At 33.6% G+C, this 24232-nt stretch overlaps 3 protein-coding genes across 13 annotated transcripts in view; 1 reads left to right on the top strand and 2 right to left on the bottom strand.

Moving 5' to 3' along the window:
• The window catches only part of LOC148620759 (kinase non-catalytic C-lobe domain-containing protein 1-like), a 51874-nt gene extending 46982 nt beyond the window's left edge, over nucleotides 1–4892 (bottom strand). For 2 of the 8 annotated variants that reach the window (XM_088574543.1, XM_088574545.1), the window contains exons 1-2: nucleotides 4653–4890; nucleotides 362–695 (exon numbers count right to left, since the gene is read on the bottom strand). In XM_088574543.1, coding sequence (XP_088430669.1) covers nucleotides 362–653 — 292 coding nt within the window. In that variant the 5' untranslated portion in view covers nucleotides 654–695; nucleotides 4653–4890. The other 6 variants (XM_088574544.1, XM_088574546.1, XM_088574538.1 and 3 more) reach the window with 5 other exon arrangements.
• A 1171-nt stretch (nucleotides 4893–6063) lies between these two features.
• On the top strand, nucleotides 6064–15886 carry LOC148620758 (uncharacterized). 4 transcript variants are annotated; one of them, XM_088574534.1, is made up of 3 exons: nucleotides 6064–6311; nucleotides 11683–11816; nucleotides 14896–15886. In XM_088574534.1, the coding sequence occupies exons 2-3, from the start codon at nucleotides 11802–11804 to the stop codon at nucleotides 15463–15465; spliced, it is 585 nt and encodes a 194-aa protein (XP_088430660.1). In that variant the 5' UTR covers nucleotides 6064–6311; nucleotides 11683–11801; the 3' UTR covers nucleotides 15466–15886. The 4 variants fall into 4 exon arrangements, with proteins under 4 accessions (XP_088430660.1, XP_088430663.1, XP_088430661.1 ...); XM_088574537.1 differs by lacking the exon at nucleotides 11683–11816; XM_088574535.1 differs by lacking the exons at nucleotides 6064–6311; nucleotides 11683–11816 and adding an exon at nucleotides 13238–13328.
• Nucleotides 15887–17818: 1932 nt separating this feature from the next.
• LOC148620757 (uncharacterized) lies at nucleotides 17819–22700 on the bottom strand. Its single transcript, XM_088573926.1, has 4 exons — nucleotides 22635–22700; nucleotides 20818–21147; nucleotides 20019–20190; nucleotides 17819–19317 (listed from the first exon to the last, which is right to left on the bottom strand). The coding sequence occupies exons 2-4, from the start codon at nucleotides 21139–21141 to the stop codon at nucleotides 19037–19039; spliced, it is 777 nt and encodes a 258-aa protein (XP_088430052.1). The 5' UTR covers nucleotides 21142–21147; nucleotides 22635–22700; the 3' UTR covers nucleotides 17819–19036.
• Between the last annotated feature and the right edge of the window lie 1532 nt (nucleotides 22701–24232).

Genomic DNA, 24232 nt, shown 5'->3' with positions numbered 1-24232 from the left:
TTATAGGACGGACAGTAATATACATCATATTAAGTTCTTCATAAGACAGGTCAAGAATGACTGAGCAAAAGTGTATCAAACAAATTATAGCGAGTAAAATGGTCAGCTTTAGGAAATAGAGTTGGTCATTAGTCAAATAGACCATTACCTGATAAACTGCATTAGGTAGTTAACAAGACAATTTAACAAGGATATTTAAACTAATTTAATTAGATATATATTGAAACACCTATAGTGGTTCACTAGTAATCAAAAGAAGACCAACTTCATCCACTAAAGTGAACTAATTTACTCATTGTAAAAACAAAAAGATCCTGATAATCACTTCTCATTCATATGCTCAAAGCCATGTTTACAATACCTGTTTCTAAATCCAGGAAGCACACATTTCCAGAACCATCAAATGCCACAGTGTCCGGTGTTATACACAGAGTCTGGAACATTTCTGGTGAACATTTTACTACATCCAAAACTAGGCAGCATTCACGACACAAGGCCCATAACTCTTCCTCAGATAGACTGAAATCTCTTGATGAAAGGACATCAGAAAGACTTATGGTTTCATCTCCTTCTCCATCAATATCTGGACTCCCATCAGGGCCTTCCTCCACAGCCTCAACATGGGCCGTTTCTAATGATGCTAATTCATCCATGTCTATTATTCCATTGCTATTCTTTTGATCTAGTAATCTGACCTGTAAATTAAATTTTAAAATGAGCATACTGTATCTCTTAAGTTTCATACTTTACGAAACATGACATAGGACATTCAGTAGGTGTTTCTAGAAAAGCAGAGATTGCCTATCTAACTGCAATATCTAGTCAATGCTTTCTGAATTATTGAAGTCATCAAGCAAAAAAAAACATTTTGAGCCACTTTTTTAAGTTTACTTTCAATCTCGTGCCTATTTCATCAAAAATACATTGCTTTTTGAAATAATTTTACTCAATGTTTCCTTAAGGAGGTAGACCTTGGGTAAGGAACATAACTCTTAAAATCAGTGACATATTTGTATCATATTCAATACCACCTAAGCCAATCAAGCTTTCATTTGAAACAGAATGAAATCAGTCAAATTACTGTGATGCTTACATGAGATTGAAGTAAAATGCTGCATACAAACATTCCAATGATTTGTAAGAGTTGTGTCCCTTACCCTAGGTCTACCTCCTTAAAATACAACTGCAAGCATAACTTGCTGTTTTCAAAATTCAGTCTTTTTGATTCAAACAAAACATTGCCTGTACAAATCAAAATTAGAGTACAAGTGGTTTCCAAACCCAATACTACCTTATTCTTTGCAAACTGTTATATACATGTGATAAATAAACTTCCTTAACAGACAACTTACATGCTAGACTCATAAAAGTACTTAACTAATTGGTTATGATGAGTTTGTTGTAAAACACAAATCTACATGTATGTACCTATTAGTACATGGTATATATACATTCCTAAGGCCTGTACATGTAATAGTACATTCTGTGATATTAATGGTTAATGTGTAGCTCTTTTTTGCTATCGTGCAAAATTGCATTCTAGTTAACATTTCATGAAATAGTTATTATATCTCTTTTCCACTATTTCACTAAAATGTACACTAATTCAACATTATTTAGTTGAAATGTCCACTACATAAGTGCATAAGTCTAGCACAATCTAGCCAGTGGATAGTCTTTAAAAATGGGATATGTCAACTCTGTTTCAGAGATCACTTTGGATTTCAGAACTATAACCCTCCATCTTGTCACCCTATCACATGCAATACTAAGGCCTACTAAAGTATAACATAAAAGCTGGTTTGTTTCCAAATCTGTGGTTTGTTCGAATCAACCCATAGATTTGTGTTCCATTATAGGTATGAACCCAAAAGTTCATTTCAGAAGATGTCCTATACTTATTGGGAGTAGAATTAGTGAAACTTATGTACTGGTTAATGGGAAACAAGTCTGTATTGTCCATGACAATAAAAAACTGTCAATTACTTAAGTGATGGTTGAACCATCAATGTTTAAAAGAAAAGCTTGCTAGTTATGAAAAATTCTTTAAGACTATATAAATTTTTAAAAACCCAAAATATAACCATATCCATATTAAAACTGCAAAGAACCAAAATACCAGTACATGGTGGTGTTCCTTGGTGTTCCCCTCTTACTTGACAAAACTGGCTCCAGTTATTCAAAGAAGGTCATGAACCCAGGGGCAAGGAATCCCATTGTAGATATGTTTATATGCCGATATTTATAACTGATCAATAATCCTGATATACCAAAACAAAACTAAACTATCAGGTATACAGATCAATATTTAAGTTATTCGGCAAATTTAAATCTGTTTTCTTACAATAAAGTCTTTCACTTAGAAATAAGGACTTAAAACATATTCAGTAAACACTGCAACAACTTAAATGAAATTAAAACATAAAACTGTTTGTTTAATATTAACTTCAAAATTGTGGCAATTTTTTTCTTTTTAAGTTATTTTTCAATACAATGGCTACTGGTTTCAATAGAAGTATTGGCATGTTATGATAAATTTCTTAGTCAATATGGACCAAGTTTTCTTGGCAGATTTCACTAAAATGATAACACATATATTATAGAACAGTTATTTGTGACCTCTACAGAGTTTAATTTATCAAAACATATCATTGAAAGTATTGTTCAGTTTCATAATAGGATAATATGTACATTAAACCAATATTATTAAGTCCACCAAAAACTGTCCATGTTTGGAAAGAATTTTCTGTTAAATGCATGAGAAATATATATAGCCTGGTATAAATATTAGTCTACAAAAATTTGAAAAGGGAAAAAAAATATATAAGCATTGAGCTTCTTTTTCAAAGGCAATGGTTACTTCTTACATGTTTTTAATATCTTTCACAAGAGTGTAGATAACAACAGCATCTGAGATACAGAAAAACTATGATTTACGAGGGTTGATATATCTGGTTAATATAACAACTTGAAAAATGCAACTTTGATACAACCTTTACATAAATTTCTTCGATATTTCTTGAAGCTGGTCTTGAGTCATTTGTAATTGGACTCAGCATATAATTGCCCCCTCTTTTCACAGATCTACCTGATAATGATGGGATTTGTTGAAGGTCCTTGACCACTCTCACGAGTCTTGCACAGAGGAACAGATCTATCTTGTAAGTATGATAAGATAGTAACTTCAGAGCTTGCTGGGGACCATATGGTGACCTGTGAAGGTATTTACATTTTTGGATTTAAGTTATAAACTGGTGCCTTTGTTTCATTTCACAATATATGTCCTTTTTCACTTTCCATATACATTGTTATAAGAAAATGCATGATCCCACAACATGTTAATATTTGGCAACCTGCCAACATGGCAGGGATGGGTAAATGTTTAAGAAGCTTGTTTCCAAATCCACTGTGTTTAACAAATAGTTTCCTAATGCTTGACAGTGAAGATATAGGCCTAATAAATCTGATGTACAAGTAATCATAGTCCTTAAGCCAAGGAGGACATTGTGATACAGTGTTACTTAACCATGAAATTGATTAATTTTCTGAAGATTTGGTCCATGAATATAAACAAACAGTGACAATTTTCTCACTTAATCATTGCTTTAGGCCCTAAGGGATTTTTGCCACAGTCATTATAAGTGTCCAAACATTCAACTATCATTCCCTACTAAATTTTATTTTTCCAATTAAAAATGAAGTACCAGAATTTTTAATTATCTTATTCAACCTTTTACATGGTACTACCAAAAATTGGATAGTAATTAAAATGGTACCAATAAGATTATGTCTTTGCATAAGTTACGTAGTAAAAGCAATCTCGTCAGTTTTAAGGAGCCACTTTGTTTAAAATTTATAAGTAAAATGGTTCCTAACTTTAACACCTGAAATCAATTATGAACAAATGCATGAAATTGATTTTTATTAACTATTTTTTAGTATAACCAGAATGGATATGGTGAATAAGTCAAAGATACAACAACTCCATCAGGATGAAAAATGGCAGCTCAAGGCCAGCCATGGGTCATCAAACCCTCACACCACAGCTAAACACAAAACAACATTAGTAGTTTACTATAAAAATCCTTGATTTTACACTTATTTAAAAAAAAAAACTTTTTAAGACAGTGAAACAGTTTTATCTTCTACTGGGATTAGAGGGGGCCACTTGCCCTTTATCATATTCCATATGAAAATTATATTGTTAAGAAAGACCTATTGAAAATCCCAATCACTGTAAATTCATAATATCATAAATAATGCATCTTTTAATTGATTGAAAGGACGATGAAATATTTAATCAAGTCAACATGCCATTTTTCGTCAACATCAGTATTTCAAGCTGTGATAAAAAAAAATGATTGGCCAGATCTTCTCTTTGTAACCAGTAATATCTTAACAAAATATTATAAAAAAAAATACTATATACAAAATGAATTAAATGTTTTAAAATCAATCAGAATACAATTAACAACTTGTTTCATACCATAATAAAACTAACCTGACCTGAGAATGAAGTGTCTTCAGTTCCCACTATATCTATCTGATTCCAAGTTTATTGACACAAGTTTGTTGAAGTTATGTATTTAATGCCCAACTTTTCTATCAGGAGAAATCAATGAAAATAATGAATTGACCAATATTTTACTTACCTGAGAGCTTACCTTTACAGGTGTAAAACTACAGGTAAAAATCCTTCATCTCAAAATCAGCTGAAATTGACAAAAGATATGCACTGATCGAATTGTAAAATAACAAATGATTGAATCTCTGCCAAAATTTCTTACAATATGTAATAGTCTAGTTAATGTGCTAATCGGTTCAAATATTGATGGTTCCACATGAGCAATTACGCTAAAGTAGTACACTACCCGTCAACTCAAGCATGTCAAGACAAGTTTGTCAACAATCCTCTAAAGTTCTTTTTAAGTAGTGATCATTATAAGTGTCAGGCACAGGTGTAATTTTTATTGATTACCTTTGAGCAGTGATTTTTTTTTACAATTTATTAATTAAACACGCATTTTATATTATACAATATTAATAAGCCAAACAAAAGGAGGGATGTGTTAAAATGGGGAGGTAATTGAGTTTTCACAATTTTCAGAAAGCTATACACAAGTAGTAACAGACAGGTCAACATATCCCATTAGATTTTCTAAAATAATGTCAAATGTAAGTTTAGAAAATGTTTATTAAATGCAAAGACATCAAATACAATATATAATATATTAAGGCAAAATTTATTCACTAAGTATGACCAAAATTATCAAACTAAATTTGCAACTTAGATTTTTAACTTTGCTTTTTCATACTGACAATTGATTCTATTCTGTAGTCATTTCTAAATATCTTATGGGAAACTTACCAGTATTTCTTATTATACCAAAGTTGCTAACTAAGTTTGGTTATACAAATTGAGTGGATGGTTTAAGCTGCAAGACATTATTTTCCCTGTTTTTAGATAAAAATAAAGTGAGTATCCTTTTCCTATGCTTTAGATAGGGACCAAAATATTGATGGTAACTCGGTTTCAGGTGAATCCTGTTTGAACTTGTAATCTTTTTAATTAGGAACAGGTGTCTGTATTTAGCTGTAACTTTACTCAAATGCATAAAACTTAACACAGACATACCTGTTTCAATACAAAAACATTTGGCATCAAATTCAACAACCTTTATCAATGATCTGCCTGACTCTTAGGAGGGCAATTCTTTGTAAACAGTAGAAAAGGTGTAAACAAACCAAACCAATAATTGAATTAGAAAGAGTATAGGTAATAAATATGACCAAACTTAATCAGTTTAATTTAAAATAAATAGCATAGAGAATGATTGATTTACATAATAGATATGTATCAAACAATTTATATGTAAATATAGAGTAAAATTAATTAGCTTCTGGTAAAAACAAGGTGAGGATTTGATTTGTAAAATATTTGTTAGATTAAAATACTTCAGTAGGTAAGAATCCTTGCCAAATTAAACATTTTGTATTTATATTTATACACTAAAGGACATTTGTCACAAGACTCCATCACTTAGGGGTTTGGAATGAGGATTTGGGGTATACCATGTAATTATAGGGTATGGTAGTTCTGAAAGCAGATAACTCAACTTGTCTCACATAATTCCTGCTTAGGTTACTGGTATTATGTATGCAAGAGTTGGTAATATGTATACAAGAGTTCAAATGTCAAATTTGAGGATGCAGAAAAAACACAAACCAGAAAATACTTACAAGAGAAAAAATGTACTATTTGGATGTGAATTAAGTTTTGGACATGTTTCAAGATAGCTTTGTGACTACATGTAAGTACTCCCATACACAGAAAAACTGAAGTAAAAAATAATAAATTTTACTTAAGCTACAGAATCCTTGAATAAGAAAGGAGGTTAACTTAAATAGCCTAACCTCAATTTATGAATATTTGAAAGAATTCTAATAGAACAAAAGGAACTTACTAAGCACTTATGCCACCCACTTATACGTGTAATACTTCTTACTGCCATGCAGAGTTAATTATCGACTTTTTAAACTTGAAAAATTGAGAGCAAAAATCACATTAATTTAATACCACTGATAGTTCAGTGTTTTTTTAACCTAGTAAATATCTAACCAAAGACTTTAAATATCTCCCCTTCTCTGCAAGGCTGGGTACACAACATATAGGAGGAAGAGTTGGCTCAGGATAATATGTCTGAGCAAAATAATATGCCTTTCTGCAGACTGTTGCTTCAATGAAAATTTGGTTCAGGGCACTGAACTGATACAAAGCTGGGTCTATTTGATTGATCAACCAATCTCATCTTAAAATACCTACCATAGTATGTTTTAAAAGCTTCAATCAATCAATCAATCAGAAATTGTTTCAAATTGAAGAAATTTCTTCCTAGCAGAGTAATTTAAGAATTATGCAAAATTCCCAAACGGTCATATCTATGATCTCGAACATGATGGCACCAACAGGCATGGTACAAAATTTTCTACATTTTAACCTCATACTTTAAAAAATGTATTATCCTACAAGGTGCTTTTCCTAAATCCATCTTTGGATAACTTCAGACTTCACAGAAACTCAAAGTTAAAACTGTTCTAGTTGTAAACAGATTAGGAATGTAAATGATTCATAAATCCTTTTCATATTTGTAATTTTAATTAAAGTGGATTAGCATATTTTCTCTTCTACAAATCCATTCAAACTAAATAAAAATTATCCTAATTTAAGTTATAAATTACTCAAACTATGTATATCAGAGCCAAACCAACATAGATCACTAATGCTTGTACATGTAATTAATTAAATTATAACTTATTTAAAGTGCTTTTTACATCACGTTTCATGGTCTCAATTCATAAGATCCAGAAATTCCAAAATGGGGAGGGGACCCATTCCAATGATTCCCAGTGATTTTCTATAATATCGACGAAAAACTCTCAAGTATTAGCCCCCCTTTAGACCCACCTATGGAAGTGCCCCATTTTAGATCCACCTATGGAAGAACCCCATTTAGACCAACCTATGGAAGTTACCAATAAAAAGAAAATATAATATGTATATTGGAGCATCAAAAACTAATTATTATTATGCCACTGTTTTTACAACATTTTTGATAAATACATGTACACATCTGATATGAAAAAACTTCTGGAAAAAATTTCAATAAGGTTTACAATAAACTGATAATGTTTAGGATTTCATGAGTAAATTCAACATCAAATTAACTTTGGAAAATAAATTTTGGCTTCCAGAACTTTATAAATCCTTTAAGAAAATCAAGTTTTCTACTTGCCAACTGGAAAGTAATATTTTCTCACCAAAATTTCACCTGCCCAGAGAATTGTTGGAGCAGAAAATACTTATTTCTTTTCAAGTTTCTTCCTGCTTTAACTTCCTGCAAAATATAAAGATGCAATGTAGACAGAAGTATCTGGTCTATGACAGCCAGGAAAGTACATGTAATAGAACACCATCAGGAAATATATTTTGACTTTGATAGCCTTAATAGACCCTAATTCATTGACACTATTATTTCACCCCAGGTAAGTTTTATCAGTAAAGTACAATCACTCTTAGCTAATGCATATAAAATTACCTGTAATATTACTATTATATCCATTTATAGTCAATTTACTTAAGTGAATCTTCCTCTCAAGGGGGTAATAACTTTCTTATCAGCCGTAGGTATAAGGGAGATAACTCTATTTCATTTGAAAACGATTTTAAATTAAAAAAAAACAGCAGTCACATGATAGTGACATATAGTAACCAATGCATTTGAAATGTGTTGTCATTGACCATATAGACTATCAAAATACATCTTATTATTTACACGTTGGGTAGTAAAAAGGGGTAGGTGCTATTAAGCCTAAAAGCGGCCCCAAAATAAAATTAATTTCTACGGTGTAGAATATATGTGTATTTGAACTTCTGATAGACAGTCTTTCTTGTTTTACAACTTGATAATGATTTTAACATTACAAAACTCAAATTGAAAAACAGCATCATGAATATGGGTATTCTGGTTCAATCTAAATGCTTTTTATCAGTCTTTCATTGTTAGAAGACTTGCATATTCTTATTGTAACAATATATGAAAATAATTTGTTGGTGGAAAACTGTAGCAGTTACTATTTTTTCTAAAACCAATGTAAATATTATAGGAATAGAAATTTTTCCATTTCCAACAAAATACCCCTTATAGTCAGTGTTCTAGGATTCCACTTTCCCATTACCCACAGCAAGTTCAATTTTGGTGTGAAAAAATTGTTTATTATGCCCCATTTTACCTTTGCCAAGTAGAAAGCTCAATTTTTTTTTAATGATTTGTTAATAGAAAGCAATCTTCAAGTGTGGGAAAGTTAATCTTCATTTAGAATTTTCCCATATAAACCTAAAATTTTGATTGATTGATTGATTGATTATTGGAGTTTAATGCCCAAGCATAAAATTTGAACAGGTAACTACTTTACAGTTTTTAATATTGTTTTATTATCATCAATAAGTTTATGTACATGTACTATCACAGTAGATTCAAGTGTGAATCATGTAACACAAAATATCATAAACCATAAGTTTATTTACTATCAAAGTGGATACCAATGAGAAACATGTGACACAAAATAGCCAACTGAGTTCAATTTCTGTGGGAAAATAATACAAAGAGACAAATCAGCTCCTTGCATACAACCATGTTTTGCATATACAAACATCACAATTTTAAAACATCTAACAACTATATATGAGGTGTGACATATGTTAGGCCAAAAGAAATAATGTCTGTTTCTTGCTACACTACCTTCCCTATTTTCTTGTGCCTACCCTAGACATATCAAGGCCATTATGACTTAAGCATCATTAAAATTTAGGTTGTTTCCTCATTAACTCAATGTAAAATGTTTTAAAAAACAAAATAACCTTTCTTGCTGATAGCAGGAAACCAATACTGATTTTTTTGGCCTTATATGATTGTTAATAAGGCCTTAACTCCTTCATTTAATTTGAAGGCACCCATATTTGCAATATATATATTTTATCTGTGTATAGGTCACCAACGGTGATAGCTGGTCCGGTAGCCACTTGACTCCATACATTAAATTATGAAAAATTGATATGTTTAACATGCTAAAAACAGACACAGATCATATATGTATGCTTTGTGAATGCCCCCAACTCCCCCACCCCCACTCCCACTAAAATGATGAAAAATAGTTCTTTTTGCATGCTGCTGATGTATCAATTAAAATTTTGCATCTTGCAGATCTCTTCTATCTGAAGAGATTGATAGAGTCGATTTTTACAAATTTGTGACTGCATCGGACATTGGTTAAACCACTATATATTGGACATAAAAGGCCTGCCTGCCCCTCAGAAAAAATGTAGTCGGTGTCTTATAGTAGGTGCACATCTTTAATATCGATTTAAACGCTGTGCAAAGTATGAATACAATACATTATATGAAGTGGGTACGGACGGACAGACGGACTTATTAGTCGAATGGTAACTATACCTACTATATTGCTTTCACCACCAGTAAAAAAGTAAGACAATGTCCCAAACGACAGTGTTGTTGGATATTCTTCTACATTACTTTAAGCATCCTGCACTGTTTTTTTTTTAACAAAAAAAAATCTGCAGTTGAATACTAATCGTCGGTTCACATTTCCCGCCAAGTTTTAAGGTATGGTTGACAACCAACAACATAAATAAATTAAAATATGTGAGAGCGGTCCTAATATATAACAGATATTTTTTTAAGTATGCGTGTGTTTGTTTGTTTGTTTATTTATTTGGGTTTAACGTCCGAGCAGCAATATTTCAGCTATATTCAAACGATGAACATGAAATTGATGATAAAATGAACATGAAATGATGATGAAATGAAAAAGGGATGGGACACAAGGACAATGGGGTCGACAAATTTTGATTGCCACTGGAAATAGGGAGAGGTGGGTAGGATCGGGCAATTTAGCCTCCTGTGGCGGAGCCCTATGGTTCCTACTCCGGGAGAATACCACAGTAGGGTTATTTAACGTGCGAGGAACGTGGCATCTTTCCAAACACTGTGCACCACTATGGTTTACGGTCAGGTTTTCCGTATTATAGCCTGACAACCCCAGCACGTAACAGGGGCACATATCACAGTTGCTCTGTGGGCAGAGCGCCCTAGCCCCCGGCTAGGGTTCTGAGCATTATTTAGTCGCCTTTTACGACAAGCTTAGCGCTGCTGCAGGCCTATTCTTTTGTCATCCGGACCTGCACGGGACAAGTATGCGTGTGATCTCTTTAACAACTCTGCATATATGCTATAGACAGTCATTACAATGTCTCAATCACTGCAGGCGGAAACAGATGAAAAAAGCATTTTATTTCATGCTATAAAAACCTTTCAAGTTTTATAGAAGATCTTTTTAAAAAAAATAGATATAAACCCCAAGTGCTGACTTAAACTCTAAGAAGGATGACTTTAACATAGTTTTTGTCACACTTTTATTGCTTTTTTGTTGCTTTTTTTTTTTTTTTTTTTTTTTTTTTTTTTTGTTATTATTTTCTGTGCTTCTGGGGCTGGGGTTTTTCATTGTTTATTTGTCTTGGATTTTGTGTAAATTAGTCCTCTTTTTTTACGTCAATTAAAAAAATAATAAATCACATTCCTCAAACATACAAACATATTGTGAATAAAATTTCATCTCGAAAATCCTGGAGTATTTCATGGTAATTCATTTTCTCTAGTAAGCTTGCTTGTTGGAGAAATGTCCAACCCTGTGTGTCGATCATAAAAATGAAACTTCATAGTATCACCAAGGATATTTTTTTTTGTAGAAAAAATTTAAATCCTAATTAGTAACACCTTTTTCGATACGGTCGAGTCTTGCGGATATGCCATCCCCAAATGTCTGTCACCCTATATTTTCATTGACTGCATAAACAAAATAATGTCATAAATATGGAAATCATTTAACCCTTTCAAATATAGGTTGTCAACAACATGTACGACATATCAATTTCATCATCTATTCATAAAAGCCAGTAAAATTTGGAGAATCTTGGACAAAAAGGCCTCTAGCAAAAAAGTCAACGATTCACATGTACATTCTGTTTGTTGCTATCCAATCTTCTGTTATATGACATGTCTGATAACATCTAACACAAACGTAATTGAGAAATTTTATGTTCATCAGACAGATTCAAAGCATGAAACAAAAAGTTATCAGACAAATCGAACACACCCTGCGGCCTGCCGATCACGTGCTACTCATTTCATTCAAATTCTTTCCAAGGCTTCGACTGAGGTGGAACAATGAAAAGTACAATTGTAAGTTGTGTTTATTGTATTTATTTGTAGGTAAACGAAACGTTTTCAATTCTATCTATCTTTTTTCATATGTAAAGACAGTAAAAAAAATTTTCGGTAAAGTTAGAAGACACCAACCCGCTCTCGATTTTATTAGGAATAAAATTGGAAATGTTTCAACTTGTAACCAAAAGAAACAAACGCTCGTAGCTTTTAATCAAAGGAGCTTGAACTATTATCGATATTTTCTGTAAAGCTTTAATGGAAAAAATGTCTGACGTGGGAAAGGTTTGGTTGATTATATTGAAAACATTTGAAATCACTTGAGCGCCCACCCCTTTTCGAAATTTCTAAATCCGCTACCAGTACACTATCAGAGGGAGCTTCTATTGCTAATCTCTATATACGTTCTTCTCTTTATGGAAGAAGCTCCTCCCTATAGTGAATCCATATATCCAATGATCCAGAAAGATGGTTCTGGGGAACAGGCACTTGGGTCCAGGATTAAAAAAATCCTGGACCCAAGTGCCTGTTCCCCAGAACTTTCTTTTTATTTTATTTTAATTTTTTATTTAAAAAAATGAAAATTCATCGTTTTTAATCATTATTAGCAAGTTCTGACGAAACATTGCCATTTCTCGCAATTTTGACCCGCCCCCGAAATTCATATACATTTGTAAATGTATATACCATGCTATATTATATTTGAAGTTAGGGGGGTCAAAATTGCGAAAAATGGCCAAATTTTCGTAAGAACGTGCAAATAATAAAAAAGATAAACTATCGATTGTTTTGGGAAAAATTTTTTTAAAAAATCCTGGACCTAAGTGCCTTGTTTTTTTGGGTCGGAACCCCGCCCGCCCTTTTGTTGGATAATTTTGTTACTTAGTGCAAATTTTGGGCAAAAATTAGCAAATAATAGCCTAGAATCCCCTCTTTCCTGGATCTCCTTTTCAAAATATCTGGTTCCGCCACTGGCATTAGAGCTTTGCATCATTTATTGATACCTGTGTTTTTTTTTTATCCCCGATGAAGTTAGTGGCGGCAGATGCTGTGTAAAACCTAGATATGATGATAGTGCGTTGCCGGTCCGAGGTTCTAAATACAACCCGTTACGAGACGGGTCTAATGCATTTCTTTGATTCATCATATTAATTATACGTGTTTCACAGTTATTCTACTAACAATATCCTTTCAAGGGGTTCAATGGACAAAAAGTACTTCGAACGCACACACGCAGGTCCCAAGCCGTGATAACCAAAGACAAACATATTTGTTTACAGTGTTATTTCCACATGTCGCTAATAGAAAAAATAAATATTGGTGGCTTATAATTAATTTTCTTAAACTTCACCCTAATTCTTGCAGACACTATGGAGTGTCGCATTATAATATATGTATTTTCTACGCATTATTGCGCAATCCGTACACAGTGCATGGGTATTTCTATCCAAACTATGGTGGTGAGATGCGATCAGCCAATCAGAAAAAAAGTTGACCTAGATTGGTTTCGTTTAAATGAAAAATTTCAAGGTAAAGCCCTACGGACACACTAGACCAAAACTACCGTTCACATGTGCTTCTTAATTAGGAAAATTCTCATTAATGAGTAAAAGTATTCTATATTTACTCAAACTTTGACACAACAATTTTCAAAAGACAAGCATTTGGGACAATAGTGGTTTTACAGCATAAATTAAGGTAAGGACGCTTTAGTGAATGTCTGTATTTACATTTGGCAAACTTCACATTAGAGATTTTGATTTGAAATTTATAGAGAACTTTCATCGGGGTGTCGAGAAACCAATGTCAATCCCAATTATGCACCGACAATGCATTTTCGTGGCTCCATGGAAGGTAACATAAACGCTTGACAAAAAACATTTACTATACACAAACGACAAAGTAGGCTCCAGCCGAAAGGGTCGCGTTTTTTATTTTGCTTTTGTTTTTTTAAAACTTCTATTGTGTCGTATAATACAATATTGCTAACAGACAGATGGCATTCGTAATTGATAAATCATTAATGTAAGTGTGAAGATCATAACATATTTTGACCAATTTAGGTATCCCAAATCTATATCTCGTATGTAAGAACAGCACTTAAAGGAGCTTTTTTCTGTAAGTTATTGAATCATATATTTTTTTTTCAGAAATTGTTTTTTTATCTTCATATTTCGTCCGTGTATTTACCATTTGTATTAACAAGTGTAAATATTACTCCTCGTATGTACCTAAAGTGGTAATTGAAATAAAGACTTTTTACCAAACTGTACTATTCAGGGATAAAAACACAGGATAGCAACATTTATTTTCGTCTCAAACCTTGCTCTGAACTTTTATAAATGGCCCACGGTCAAGCTGATGAATAGGGATTAGGCCGAAACTATTTGAGGTTCAGCCGTATCCACAATATAACCGTCATGGTCGGTCACTAGTTATTTAAACAAGCAAACAAAACTCGTACATATACATTAGCACCCTACAGGCCTATCCTTAGGTAAGACAAAAAATGTGTATAAATTTTAAAAAATGACATTTTTATTTATATTATTGTTACAATTTTAAGTAACGCCGATTATCAAAAATTGAGTTCACATGTTTGTAAAACCATCAACACAGTAAACACACCTGGGTAGAGTTCAAACCACAAGGTGGAATGCGAATGTATGAAAAATTTGAATTTTTATCACCCGCTCTTGATAGCTTGTGGAATGATCATTTACTAGGTTTTATTAAAAAGATCTCAGTTACATGTAATTGCGATGGAGAATTTTTGGTAAATTGGCTTAAGACTGCCTATTATTGTTCTTCCCTCGTGGTCGTACCAAATATGAAATGTTACGTCGAAGTCAGTCTGAAGCTCAACGAAAACAGTTAGGAAATTATATGGATAAAAAAGGCTCAGAAAGAAATGTATATGCACCGGGTTTGCATTCGAAGAACGGATTATACACCTTGCAAAAAAATGAATATAAAGTACTCGGTAATAAGTTATACCATCGTAATAACTCTACCTCTTAACGTACCGGTGTGCATAACATTGGTGTCACACCGACACTATTAACTTGTTTTTTTAAAGACTTTTTTCTGTTTTCAGAATATGCAACCGACAACAAACCGAGGATTTTCAGTAAGAGCCTTTTCTGAAGGAATAAAGAGAAAACTATCGCCAAAAGAGAAGCAGAAGGTAGAAACACCAAAGGGGATTTTACGACAAAGTTCTGTGGAGTCGACTACATCTTCGAACTGCAGCTATTGTGAACAGAATAATAGGAGCTATAATTATGACACATTGAAAAGTAGAATAGGCGCCATTCCTGGATGTCAGATATGCGCGATGACAAATAATGATAGCTTCGCAAAGAAAAAAGTAACTTTCGACACAATAGTCAGAGAAAGAAATTATCTTAAACCACAGGATGAACTTTCAAGCAGAAAAAAGTACAGAAAACTTTCGCAATCATATCATAGTGCTAAAACTGTAAAACCATGTTATCAGAGTGCATTGTATGCTTGTAGTGTTTGCAACATTACCATGGCAACAGAGAGTGATTTTATCACCCACCAGCGGCAACACGGAATGAGTCCACATCTTATGCAGTACCCATTTCCCTACCAATATCAGAACTATAAGTCTGTTTCGCCTTTAATGTTTGTGCGACAGTGAAATATTGTGACTGGTAATTTTTTTTTATTTTGGAACTTAATCGTATATATTCCATGAAAACGTGCCGACAGGAGCATTATACATAATTTATGCATAAATTGCTCCGAAGTTCAGGAGTTTGATTTTAAAAGACTTCATGGTGGCTAACTTAGAAAGACATGAACATTTTTTAAATATTCTTGAGATGCATTTTTAATAGTTTTAAAGATACATATATTGAATTGAAGATTTAATTTATCTATTTATATCAAGTTTTACATGATTGAGAATTAATGAATGGTTTTTCGGGCGCCGTGACATAGTGGGGAACCTGCTTGATTTTTAAACCTGTTTAACTTGAATTTTATGCGCCATGATTTTTCATTCATGTTTTCTTTTTAAAAGTAAAAAAAAATAATAAACATTTAATATTTTCTTTTTATTTGCTTGTCTGAGTTTGTGTAGTTGTTACATGATGTCTTCATTTTCGACCCACATGGTCTCTGTTTGGCTTGATTGGTATGCCTCTTCGAAATACCTCTACCAACAAACCATGACTTCCGATAGAGCTTGTTTGTTTGACGTAAGAGATACAGGGATCTCTGTTTCGGAGATTGAGAAAAAGCAAGAATCTTGCTAAGTCGGGAAAAAGTGACTGATTTTATACGACGTTTTTCGATTGTCAAACGACGTATGATTTGAATAACGCCCGAGAATTTCGGAAGACCTGTCAGCAGCGGTTAATAATAGAGTAAACAAACGTCTTCCGCTACGTGGGGCATATTTTTAGCGGAGTCCGAGTACCTCATTTATTTTTGTTACTTTGTATGTAATATTTTGGTTCCCTTGATTACTCGTTCCATGTCAAAACGCCCGGAGCACTTGGGTTTCAGTAAAAAATATCTTAAATTTGTATTTTCTGTTAAGTACTACCACGATAGATACTTCTGGGTTTCTTCTTGGTGACATCTGGCGACTTTTTGTTTCTTCAACCTTCTTTCCGCATATGGAAGTAAATTCACATATATAGGTATCATTAGGATGCCCAATATCTCAGCTTCCTAGTTGCAGTTTGTGAGTTACATGCAATAAATGTACCCAACCCCACCGAAAAATCTCTAAGTTGATATTTTTTTAGGTCTGCCTCGTTTGCCATCATTTTCTTTTTTAGACCTGTTCGGTCCAACTGCATGAAATTCTTTGATCTTGTAGAAATACTATGTTGAACATAAATGTTTCGGTCTCATGTTTTTTTTTCTTCGGCTATTACGGAGCAGAATAATTTCCTAATTGTTAGGTAGCTTTGACAGAATGAGATGTGTCCGAGTTTTAATTTCTTGTTTGGGAAACATTTTGCCCGACAGTACATGAAACTTATTGAGACAACTGAAACTGAATACTATTTGTGCCAGAATTCTAAATTGCATAGTCTGGAATTTCTGATCGACAACATATTCGGCCAGTGTGGTGGACGCGTTTTTCAACAAACGGTCGACATTCCAGTGGGAATAAATTGTGCTCCTCTACTTTCTGACCTATTCCTTCATTTTGATGAAGGTGATTTTATAGCTGATCTGATCCAAACGAAGGAACATCGTTTAGCTAGATCCTTTAATCCCAGTTTCAGCTATATACATGACGTATTATCGTTAAACAATCCTAGTTTCGGGGATTTCATACATTGCATCTACCCTACAGAACTTGAGATAAAGGATACAACAGACACTGTGAAGTCAGCCTCATATCTTGACCTACACTTAGAGATTGATGGTAAAGAAAAACTATTGACCAATCTATAAGACAAACGCGATGACCTTTCATTTCGTATTGTCAACTTTCCTTTCATCTGTAACAACATCCCTTCGGCACCTGCGTATGGCGTATCAAGGGAACCAAGGTTCTAGGGTAATCATAAGAAGGTAATCCAGGGACAAAGACCAGACATGGAAAACAAACATATACAACAAAGAACATAAAGTAACTAAAATAATACATACAAAGTAACAAAGCAAATGAGCAAAGAGCAACTTGGAGTCCACTAAAAACTGGAACATTTTATGGTATGGGCGTGACAGGTCCGTGTTTACAGTACCCGGAATGCAATGAGATGCCGACGACTTTGTTTTTCCCTCGTCCGAGTTCAATGCTGAGATTTTTTGTTGCCATATTCAATGCAGCCTTAGACATGCGATAGCTATACCATCCACCTAGACCTGCACAAAAAAATTGTAATGCATAAAATGGTACTCAAATTTCATAAAACAAAATGCAGCCAGGCTTAGTATCAAAAAATAGTCTTCATAAACCGTCAAGTAAAGATGATCTTATATACATGTTGCATATCTGAAAACAAACACTTCAGTCAATTATTGAATTTTTAAAACTTTAATTTCTTGTTAAGCAACATACTTTAAATGCTAATATAATTGAATCTAGGTTAAATTCCACGAATTAATGAATTGGACCATTTTGACATCGAAATGATAAATGATTAGATTTTTCACTTTTAAAAACACATGCATGTGTTTAGCGAATTTTTAAGGTTTCATCATATACAATTATGAACTTTTGCATGAGGCCTAAGAAAGGTTTTAACATCTGTTTGAAAATCGTATTGTGCAGTCGAGATAGCGAAATATCATATTTTAACAGTTCCTGGGTACAATAAATCGTGCCTGTGTATATGACTTCACATAGAGATGAAATGCGGATCTTCACACTTAAGGCTAAAACCACTAATTCCACTTCCCATAGGCTTCTATGCTAATTTCACAATATTCAATGGCTTCTCTGGACTTTACCTTAACTTTAACCTGCAGAGGTCTATATATCAGCATGATTCTACATATGTCAGCTCACAATCCTCAGAATGGCATGTGGGGTTAGCGGACTTGCAGTGCAGTACTGGTCACCGGAAGTGAAGTGTCTATAAATAGCATGTGAAACCCCAGTGTTTTCACAAGATAGGGGTATATTTAGAAATCATTATGGAGATTAGGCTTCACATCACAAGAAGCAAAATGCACCTATAAAATGTACAGAAATGTTTTTCCTTTCAGAAACTGTTTAAATTTTTTAAATGAGTTGAGAACTTTTTTCACAGCACTATGAGGAACAGGGGTAATTTCTGCATAGGACTATTTTTGCGTACGTTCCAAATGCTCATTGGTTGAGTTGATGGTCTGTAACCTAAACGGGATGATGGCAAATGGGCACACTCACTGAAAGAAAAATATGTATATATGCCCCAAACGTTGGTGCTGGCACTTTGAAAAGGGGATGACACTCGAGGTTCTTCAGAAAAAGGGGATGCTAGGACATTATTTTTTTCATAAATTATTATTTATAGTTTTTTTGTCAATTTTGCACATAAAAATGACAAATATTCCAATAAAAAAGGGGTGCCAACCCCCTACACTCCCTATGGATTCGCCACTGTGGTTGGTCATTTACAAATATGAGTACAATGTCATTTGCATGTTCCCCTAATATCTTATTTATTTCTCAACACAATACATAAAACAGTATATTAAATCTATTACAGGCTGCTGCCTGAAACAGGATGAACATAACGAAAGTGCTTTTTAAAAAATTAAAACGGCAGTTCGGTTCTATCATACGCTAGATATTTCCCAGTGTCTTCAAAAGTTAATGAATCAACTATTTCCAACATCATTCTCACAGACTCTTCACAATTAAACAGTTTTGGAACATTTTTATGGTATGGGCGTGACAGGACTGTGTCTACAGTACCCGGATGCAGGGAGATGCAGACGACTTTGTTTTTCCCTCGTCCGAGTTCAATGCTGAGATTCTTCGTTGCCATATTCAATGCAGCCTTAGACATGCGATAACTATACCATCCACCTAGACCTGCACGAAAAATTGTAATGCATAAAATGGTACTCATATTTCATAAAACAAAATGCAGCTAGGCTTAGTATTTCATTTTTACCGCAGATAAATATAAAAAGAAATTTAAAACCACATGTAGTATTTTACTATGATTTTTTAAAAATTATTTCAAAGGTGCCTTCATTTAACCTGATCCTTAAGCCAAAACTACTATATTTGGTGACATGCCCTGCATGCCTGCCGGTAATACGGGTATCAATTGATACTAAAAATAGGTGGGCGTTGTAATAAAGTGATCTTTGCCTCTTTCAATTTAAAACTGCAAACTTTGATTTTCTCCTAACACAGAGTACATGTATGAAAGTTCTTCGTTCACAAATTCTGGTCTTACATTTTTATTAAAGAAATGCAAATAAAAAATAATAATAATAAAACAGCGTTACCTGCCAAAATCAGACTTTCTCCAATATATGAAGCTCAACTAGTACAAATGAACTGAACTTACTTATACACTGTACTATATAGTCGTTTGGAATCCGACGACTGTTTTGACAGCACTGTATTTTGCAATGTCAATTACCTTAACAATCCTACATAACCACAAAATACAGATCGAACAAGACGACAACTGCGAGGAATAAATTGCAGTATTAAAACGCGTAGAGTTTCAGTATTGTTCACTGACAACTCTAATATTTAATAAATTAGCCCTTACTTACCATTGTCTGCTATAGATCCTACTTTAGCAGACATATTCACTAGAATTCCTTTGTGATTGGACTTAGAACCTTGCGTACCAAAACCTCCGCCCCCTTTCTGTAGAAGAGGTCCAAAATTCTTCGCCATTACCAACGGGCCTACCGCATTAGTAAGCATAGTTTGTTCGAGCCCCTAAATGTATTAGTAAATATGTATACAGTCAAAGAATTTTATTAGTGCTATAAATACGCAAGATGTTAATTTCCCCTAGATTAAGTTCATATAGCATACTATAACATCTAAAGTCTACAAAAACGAGTTCATGTCTCTTTTGAAATAAAAAAGAACACGTGCAGTAAGAGTATTGAACTTAACATTGATACTCTGCATGCATGAGGACTTGATTCGAAATTCTGGTTTATATATACAATTTTAATGTCCTCATTTTTGATACTTTGAATGATCCCTTAAAATAGACACCATCTTTAACTCTCAATGGTACCCTCTCAGTAGAGTCGACCGACCATTGTGTTATGTCTCAAAAGTTTTGACCGCTGCTATTTCTGACCTTAATCCCGTCCAAATCCGTTTTTTTTTCTTCAAAGCCTCTTACCTTCTCCAACATTCCTTTTTTCGAAGAAGCATGACATTGCATTTTCAGTTTCCATTTTTCTATATCTAGCCTAAGAATTTAAATTAAGATTGATACGAACTCCCTGTTATGACACAGTCATTACCATTAGCAACATATAAGTTTGCTCATTCTAATTCAAAGAGATCAAAAGTAAGAGACAATTTGCTATGGATAGTCTAAATTACCTCCATTGTGACATCTCTGAGACTTGTCTCGCCTCTTCCTGACGGATGAAGCATTCCTGCAGAATTGATCAGGAGATCTAGCTTTCCGAACTTTTCCATGGACAGTTTGCAAACATGTTCAATGTCTTTAGATTTAGATACATCTAACTGGTGAACAAAGAGTCTATTTACGTGTTCTTGCTGTAATTGTGATAGAGCGGGGGCATTCCCTGGATTCCTACACGTTGCTAAGACTACACTTTGTGAGTCTCGAGATAACAGAGACTTGCAGTACTGAAGGCCGATGCCCCTACTCGCACCCTGGATCAGCGCTATTCTGGTCATATTTATCTTGTTTCAAAGGAAAAATGACAGATATTGATACACATTACCGTACATTAAAACATCATCTGAAAGTATGTACAAACACATACAATATTGAAAAAAGCTACGTTTTCAAGAGACAAACAAAGGGTACTTCCCCTCCTAGGACGCATGTTTTTTTATGAGATCTAGACCTCAGGGATCCCTGGTGATTTGTGAATCTGGATCGTTGCAAAATAATATTTACTTAAACGAGAAGACATATAGTAAAACCGAAGGTGCAACAGGGGCAAAAGCCTTGGACAAGACGACACAGAAACCAACGTACAACACAATAACCGAAAACTTCGAAATGGTGCATAACCTCTACATCTTGCAAGACACCAGCCGTGCTGCAAATTGTTGGTCAAGTTCGGCGAGGTAGGATGACATCCGTGACATTTTATTCAGGTCATGGCCACCACCTAAGTTATACTTTTGACACATCGTCTTTATTATGTGGGCAACATATCGTTGTCCCAGTAGTTTGAACTTGCCAATCAATTTACAGCCAAGTTTAAATTTTGACGTGTACATGTAATCGTCTGCCTTTGACACATTGAAGATTAAGCCATTATACTAATGCAACACGTGCAGGAGAGGAATTTTGAAATATTTTTATAAAGATTTCAGAACAATAATTGTCTTTTTTTTTTTTAAATATTTTTTTTTAACTTAAGATAAAACTGAATAGTGCACAACTAGGTGTGATTTCTTTCTACTGTCTTAATTTATACATTTAAGTAATAAATCACGGAAACTGCACTTTATCATTGTTTTACCACGGGCTGCCCATTATGCCACATTGTTCTGCCTTGAGCAATAGCCAGGGTCTAAAAATCGACATAAATGCATGGCCAGTCCGTGGTAAAACAAAGATGAAATGGGGTTTCCGTGATTTACTTCGATTCAAATAGGACTAGCTTCCATCTATTTTTGAATAGAACCAGCCTATGCGTTGCACGGGTCTAAAGAGCTTTGAAGCACGTCATATCAGAATTGATTTTTTATAACAGTCGGATGTCGTAAATCTTATTGGATAAGGACACTTCATATCTCTCGCCTTGCAGGTCATCGTGGTGACGGTCGTAGATTTTTTTTTAAATTGACGAGCTTCATTCATGAATAGATCTTGGTCGCTTCAATTTGACAAACGCTAGAATACTTAAACGGCAGTAGTGGGGTGAACCGATACTTTCACAAAAAATCTTTCTAATAATTATTATGCTTCCATTTATAAGCGTCACTTAAAGCTGTATTAGCTGCCAAATTTGTTCAGTTTTGATTCTACTGAATTTTGCTGAATCGAAAAATGGCGGGAACGCGGTTGTCTCCCCATTACACAAACACTCGAATTCGAGGTGGTTGCAAACACTGTTTTATTGAAATGCTTTCTGTGTAAATGTTTTATTTTATTTAGCTTCATCCACATTGAGTAGTATAGATCCATTAGTTAAGAATTTAAAGCAACTTACATTATATTCAAGAAGGTCTTCACTGAGCTAGTTGGGATCAACACATCCAACGGGAGACAACCCAGCATGTTATACAACAAAAGTTATATAACTTTAGTTGATACATCAAGATATTTTGTCGCCTTTTTATTTACAGGTTTTACACCGAAAAAAACATTATCTGCTTCGTTTAATTTATTACTTGAAGCAATTGAAAGCAATAGCCGTCTGAATGTGAATTAGATTGTGACATGGGAGATAACTCTATTTTACATATGGAAAAAAGGGGGTTCTCTTTACCATTTGTTTTTGAAAACTTACTTTATGAGGTTATTTTCGTGTTTTACATTGTATAGAGTTGCTTTTTTAAAATTCGGTCAATATCCTTTTTTGTTTTTGTTTTTTGTTTTTTGTTTTTTGTTTTTTGTTTTTGTTTTTTTGTTTTGTTTAGTTTTGTTTTGTTTTAAAGTTTTTTCATATTCAGCTAGAAACATTGGTGACTGATACGGCTATTAGTCTAACGTATTTTTTTATTTGCTTTTTGAAAGAGATAATAATTAAATATGGGTCTACCAAAATAATAGGCAGGTGGTGATTCATCATTTCGCAAGATAACAAACTCTTCCTAAATATTAGGATTCAGCTACCTAAATCTAAAGATAAACATCATTGAATCTCACATTAATAGAATTAATTGTCTCTAATTCATTTTTTACAATGAAAGAATTAGTTTCCCTAATAAACAGTCGCTCATTCAATGTAATCAAACTAATTACAAAATTTATGAAAGAATGTTTTGAAATCAGAATAAATACATAAATTTATTAAACTGTATACTACTGTTGCACCTTGATCAAATTATTGCTCATATCAATATGTCATATTACTTTTATTTGCACTTTGTTTTGTATTGTACTATGCCATAACCATTTCATGTAAATGTGTTTGTGCTAATATATATTGTCTATTGTCTATAACACGTGCACGTATTATCACGGAAGTCCGGCCTAATAAAGGCCAGAAAGTCTTGATGGATTAACAGAAGGAGAGTGTATGTCGTATAATAAGAATAATCTAATCCTATATTTTACTGCAAGAATAAAGATCAACAATATGGTTATTTTTTTAATCCAACACTTCACAACCTTATAACAGTATAGGTGCGACCATTGTGTCAAACATTTGTACTTGAAAGTCAATAGGTAATCCTAGATTTCTGCATTTTAGTAACATACTTGCTTGAGAACCGCGAAAATTAATACCTACGAACATGTTGACTTTTCAGAAACCCGCGAAAATTACCTGCCGCGAAAATTAATATGTTAACAGTATTTTCAATTTTTTTAAAGAGCTTTCAAAACTTCACAGTCTAATTAAAATTAGATCTCGCACTTGCTCCCCATTCTTTGATATGTGGCGTGTGACAAATCAATTAACGGGGAGCAAGTACGAGATCTACTTTTAACTAGATTGAAAATTTCATGTACGCTTGGTGTTTAAACGTTTAATATCGTCACTATCCATACAGCGTAATTAACGTAAACCGCAAAACCATGCGGTCGTATAATGGTATGACGCTAGACCATCATCGTTCGTGTCGTCGTCCGTAGACACTTCAT

The sequence above is a fragment of the Perna viridis genome, chromosome 3 (genome assembly GCF_037379345.1).
Source record: "Perna viridis isolate PV_CMFRI_1.1 ecotype Kerala chromosome 3, ASM3737934v1, whole genome shotgun sequence".
Taxonomy (NCBI): Eukaryota; Metazoa; Mollusca; class Bivalvia; order Mytilida; family Mytilidae; genus Perna; species Perna viridis.
The sequence above is the reverse complement of the archived record's forward strand: the minus strand, read 5'-3'. Positions and strand labels throughout refer to the sequence as shown.